At 43.4% G+C, this 6000-nt stretch overlaps 1 protein-coding gene across 1 annotated transcript in view; it reads left to right on the top strand.

Annotated features, from left to right (window-relative positions):
- The first annotated feature begins 2967 nt into the window (after positions 1 to 2967).
- Utp6 (UTP6 small subunit processome component) overlaps positions 2968 to 6000 on the top strand; it is a 28432-nt gene continuing 25399 nt past the window's right edge. The window contains exons 1-2 of the mRNA NM_144826.3: positions 2968 to 3137; positions 4524 to 4608. Of these exons, the coding sequence (NP_659075.1) occupies positions 3046 to 3137; positions 4524 to 4608 (177 nt within the window). The 5' untranslated portion in view covers positions 2968 to 3045. The remainder of the gene's footprint in view (positions 3138 to 4523; positions 4609 to 6000) is intronic.

The raw sequence follows: 6000 nt of genomic DNA, 5'->3' as shown, positions 1-6000 counted from the left end.
AATAACCACTTGACTTGGGAGCTGGTTCTGTGGTTAAAGTACTTACCATACAAGTATGAGCATCAGCGTTTGGATCCCCAGAAACTGGAATCCCTAGAATTCATGTAAAGCACCCACCTGTCACCCAGGTTCTCCAGGAGTGCAGACAGGAGAATCCCAGGAAACTCAAGGGCCAGGTTGTTTGCTTCAAGCATCAACTGGGAGAAAGTGGAAGGCAGGGCTCAACACCCAACATTGTCCCGTGGGTCCACACACTCATACAAACTCACATCATTCAGTCACAGAGACATACATCATACACACAAACACACATCATATACACATTATACACATATCATACACACTAACACACATACACACCAACACATATCATACACACGTCATACACACAACAGATTAAAACAAACAAAACAACTACTTAAAAAGCCAAGCACACGGGAGCTGGAGAGATGGCTCAGTGTGGTTAAGACCCTGCTGCTCTTACAGAGGACTTCCCACGTGGCAACTCACAAACATCTGCAACTAGTCCTAGGGTACCTGCCACCTTCTTCTGATTTGGGCATTAGACACGACACATGAGTGGTGCAAATACATAGATGTATGCAATACATACATACATATAATACACACACACACACACACACACACACACACACACAATCAAACAAACAAATAAAAGCCAAGCACAGTGGCCCACAGTGCCAGCACATGGGAGATTCTGGCTGATCAGGATCAGGAGTGTAAAGCTATACTAGTGAGTTATGTGAAATAAAATGCAAACTTCATGTAAATGTGTTTTAGAGACGAAGGCTGGTAATTTTTCCTTTTCTTCTTTCCTTTTTTTTTTTCCGGGGGGGTGAACTGTTTCTGAGGATTGAGCTTAGGACTGTCTGTGTTCTATCACTAGCCCACTGAACTAGATGTCCCCTCCCATCCCCATTCCTTAGTAGGTGTTTTCAGCCTTCTTAGGTTGATATAATGGTGATGATGATGATACAAAATAGAGTTGTGTGTGATATTGCATGCCTTTATCTCAGCACTGGGGAGGCAGAGGTAAATGGATCTCTGAATAAGAGGCCAGCCTGGTCTACAGAGAGAGTTCCAAGACAGCCTGGTATGCATAAGAGATTCACTATCTCAAAAACCAAACCAAACCAAACAAACAACCAAACAAAGATGGCCACCTGCCTCTGCCTCCCAAATGCTGGGATTAAAGGTGTTCACCACCAGGGTCAGCTAAATGAATAAAACACTGGGCTGGAGAGATGGCTCAGCCTGTAAAGGCTAGGCTCACAACCAAAAATAAAACATTCATGTGATTCACATGAAGATCACAGCCTTGCTCATAGTACTGGGCACATAGTGAGACAGCTGTTATTATGACAGGCTGAGGTGAAGAGACGATTTTGTCATTTTTATTATAGTAATTCTTAAGGCAAGATAAGTATAACAGCTAAATATCAAAACAACAGTGGAGAGCACAGTTGAGAACTGTAGTTAGCAAAAAAAAAAAAAACCAAAAAAAAAAAAAACAACAAAGAACTGTAGTTAGCTCATTACTCTCTGTCAAATTTGTCTGGAAAGGAAGGATTACAATCTGTCAGGCTTGTTGACTTCCTTGAACTTAAAGAAACGTTATAAATGCCTTACACTTGCGCATTTATTTGTTGATTTTTTTTTTTATTATTACAAGCTTCCTGCCCACACTGGACTTGCTGTTCACAGTCATCCCCATTCTGACTAATAACAACAAGTCCTGCGTTACTATTACAAGGAAACTGCATCTTTAATTTACATACATGATTTCCTTCCATGTCTCAGATCTTAGATCTGAAAGGGCTGGGAAGTGATGAAGCTCACATTGACCTTTGTGTCAGTTCTGAGGCCAGTGGGACAAGATGTGAAACAGAAAGGGAAGGAAAGCAAGGAGCTGGGTGGCTCTGGGTGACTATGAAGTCTAGTTCCCTCTCATAAATCACGTAGAAGACCGGGGTAACGACGTGAGTGTTCTAATAACAGGTCTAGCAAGAAGCCCTGCTTTGGCTTTTTATCATCTTCCAGAACTTAACAGAGAAGGGAACCACAGATTTTTTTTTTAAGGTGGTAGTAATTATACAGCAATGTTGCTTCCAAGGTGGATCTCTTAGAAACACTAATTTGCTTGGACAATGTTGTAAGGAAGATCTGTGTAAATATTGATCTATTTCACCAACTTTCAAACTTTTCATTGTTTTCTAAAACAAATGACAGTTTCTGCTATTTATCCAGTGCCTAAAATTTTGAAGTATTTTGTCTACATAGGTCAAGATATTTATTTTTAATTTAAAAACCGTGTGTGTATTCACGTGGGCGGGCACACGCGCCATAGAACGCGTGTTGAGATCAGAGGATAATTTGCAGGAGTCAGTGCTCTCCTTCTACCGAATTTAGGTTGCCAGGCTAGGTAGCACGATGGCCCTAATTATTTAAATAATACATTTTTTCTCACCATTTTAAAAAGAACCAACCATTCAGAGGCTTTCATTGGGACGTGAAAATGCACGGTTACCATACTGGTTTCGTGAAGCCAGCCGACTAAGACCAGGGCAGCTGGTCCGCAGCCTTAGAGCCTCATCGAATTTGCATAATTAACAATATCGTCTTCAGTTACATTTTTTAGTTTTCAGTGTTCTCGGTGACGAGAAGCGAGAACCTGCGACAGGAGCATGATAAAAACAAATGACTTCCAGGTAGCGTACTTAAAGCTCCTATCAGGTATTCCGGGAGGAGCTTTTTCCGGTCTCCGAGGCGCGAGGATTTAGCCCCGCCCCCAGCCCCGCCCCCGCAAAAGATGCATTCCCAGACCGGAAAAGGTTCTTGCTGCAATCCTATAGTCAACCACAGGGAGGCGACAGCGGCTTCGCTAGAAAAGAGGGGCTCCCCAATGGCGGAAGCGGAAAAGGCGGGACTTACGAAGCACGTTCAGTCAATCACTAAGAGTGAGGCTGAAAGGTGGCTGTTCTCTACGCTTATCGGCCGCCCGGCTGCTTGTGAAGTTCCAGCCTCATGGCGGAGATAATTCAGGAACGTATAGAAGATCGAATCCCGGAGTTGGAACAGCTGGAGCGCATCGGACTCTTCAGTCACGCGGAGATTAAGTGAGAGAGGATCAGGGAAGAGGAAGGAGCGGGGAGGCCGGAGGGGAGCTTGAGGCCAGTGTGTGGCGGGGACCGGCGTGCTGACTTTTCTGAGTTTGTTTGTAGCTACCATGCTAGCAGAGGGAAAAGTCCGTGGCTGGAATTTGACCACGGTCAGAATTCAACTTTAACGTATTGCAATGCGATCCATAATCAGTCCGTTTACCCTTCCTACTGACCGTCATCCAATGGTCAGGGTCTTGCGGCCGTAAAGGTGATCCAGCCAGGATCCTAGCCCGTCAAGGATACTGGGCAGTGTGAATGGCGGGAGAATTCCGATTAGAAAATGGTTATAGTTTAAAAGTTTGGGGTATACAGCTTTAGATAGTCGAGTACAGCGCCACGGAAGCCCAGGGGGAGTGGGTAGGTCTCCCTAACTAAACTTATAGACTGAAGACCATTCAATTCATTTCCTATGCTTCTTTAGCGCTCTGCCACAGGGCACGGAATATAGTTGGCATTTGGTAATTTGGTAAAATCAGTTACTTTTAGTGATTTTCTGTAACAGTTTACTTTTCTATGACTCTAGATAAAAGTGCAGTAGTAGTGTGAGTGTAGGATCCGCAAAGAAAAACGTTAGGAAACACCGCGAGGACGCTTAGAAAGTGCTAAATGTTGCCCGGAGTCAGGGCACCGGCCTTCAATCCCAGGACTTGGGAGGCAGAGGTGGGCGGATCCCTGTGAGTGCTACCTGTCTGGAAAAACAAGGGGGGCGCGGTGCTAAATGTGTTACCATTCTTAAATATTGTCTTGAGTATTCTGTTTTTCTTAGAACACATGTATGCTCACTCCTTTGTCGTAATATTTAGTTAGAGACAATTTAGGTTTTAAGAATTTACATGCTGAAAATAGACCCAAGATTTTAGGATAGAGATTTGGTTAACAAAAACCTAAGCATTGAAGCTAAGAGCATTGCAGAGTGCTTGCTTAGCATGCCAACGCCTTGAGTTTGATTCTAGAGAATGTATACATACACACACACACACACACACACACACCCCAAGACAAGCCCCTAAGTAGCCTAAATTTGGAGGAGAAATCTTTGTTAGTATGTATAAATAATAAAAAGCATTAGGCATTATTTACTTTGCTGGTGGGAACAGTAATGATCTTGGCAACTGAGGTGATTTTCCTGAAAGTTTAAAACTGTATGTGGATGTTCTTAACAGCATAGAGTAAGTGTGTAACAGCATAGAGTAAGTGTGTAAGAGAATGCGTGCTTTGCCTGTGGAAGATAACTGTGTTCAGGAACTAGATGTTCCTGTTAAATGTCCGTTTTCGGTATATCCCAAATAAAAATCACATTTAACCTCTCAAATGTCACAGTGTAATTTGCTCTCTCTGCAGGGCTATCATCAAGAAGGCTTCCGACCTAGAATACAAAATACATCGGAGAACCCTTCTCAAGGAAGACTTTATCAACTATGTTCAAGTGAGTGAGTCTATAGCTTTTTAATTCCCTTCAAGAATTTTTTTTTTTTTTGGTTTTTCGAGACAGGATTTCTCTGTGTAGCCCTGGAACTCACTTTGTAGACCAGGCCGGCCTCGAACTCAGAAATCCACCTGCCTCTACCTCCCAAGTGCTGGGACTAAAGGCGTGCGCCACCACGCCCAGCTCCCTTCAAGAATTTTAAATCAGACAGTGGTGAGCTTCACAGCAGTTTTCTACAGAAATCCAGAATTCTATGATTGTGTGCACGTTTTTTAAAATTAGGATCAGAGATGACTGTGTGGAGGGCAATTGCCCAATAAGGCTTGGTCCTTGTCAGAGTGAACTATTTCCTCCTGTTGGGTCAGTAGATCAGCAACATCATTGTGTATCAGGATTTTAGCAGGAAACTTGTCTTCTGGCAGTGGGCCTGCTAGAGGAGTTTGACAACGGCAGGCGGTTGGAAGGTCTGTAGAGGGCTTGCTTAGCACTGTCAACCTGCAAAAGAGGTTTGCTTTGAGATTTTTTCCATCTTCTAAATGGACAAGAGATTGATGTTGAGATTAAACATATAGGATGAATTGTCAAAGGAGGGAGAATGGCTACTATGTACAGAGTCAGACCAGAAAGATGAAAAAAAATATCTGCAGAGGCCCCAAGAGAGTGTTGGGTCTGGAAGTGTTACAGATGGTTGTGAATGTGGGTTCGGGGGACTGAACTCCCCCCCTTTTGGAATTATAGCCACTGAGCCATCGCTTCAGTCCCCAGAAAGGTAGGATGTTAGCCATGATGGTGCTGCCTAGAATCCTAACGCTTAATGAGGCTGAGGCAGGAGGATCTTGAGTTTGAGATCAGCCTGGATACACAGTGAGACTTGTCTCACAAAAATCAAAACAAAAACATAAGACTTAAAGCTTTGCTGGATCTGATGGCTTGCACTTAGAATCTGAGGCAGGAGGCATGGCGGTACAGACTTTTAGATACACTACTCAGAAAGTGAGTAGAGACAGATTTTTTTTTTTCGAGGCAGGGTTTCTCTGTGTAGCCCTGGCTGTCCTGGAACTCACTCTGTAGACCAGGCTGGCCTCGAACTCAGAAATTCGCCTGCCTCTGCCTTCCAAGTGCTGGGATTAAAGGCGTGCATCACCATGCCCGGTTTTGACATACTTCACTAGCGCCTTGAACTTCGCCCCTCCTCCAGCCTTAGCCTCTGAGGTATAGATTTGTGCCACAATTCCTGACTTAGATTTTTTTTTAATTTTTAAATTGAAAATTAGAACATGCTGCTTTAAGTAGGAAGTTGGATTAATATTATAAATCTTACAAAATCTCATGCTACTAAGTAATGTGTTGTCTTTGCTTCTTAGCTGCCTACAAGACTCTTACTATAGATGT

This window comes from Mus musculus, chromosome 11 (assembly GCF_000001635.26).
Source record: "Mus musculus strain C57BL/6J chromosome 11, GRCm38.p6 C57BL/6J".
Classification (NCBI taxonomy): domain Eukaryota; kingdom Metazoa; phylum Chordata; class Mammalia; order Rodentia; family Muridae; genus Mus; species Mus musculus.
The sequence above is the reverse complement of the archived record's forward strand: the minus strand, read 5'-3'. Positions and strand labels throughout refer to the sequence as shown.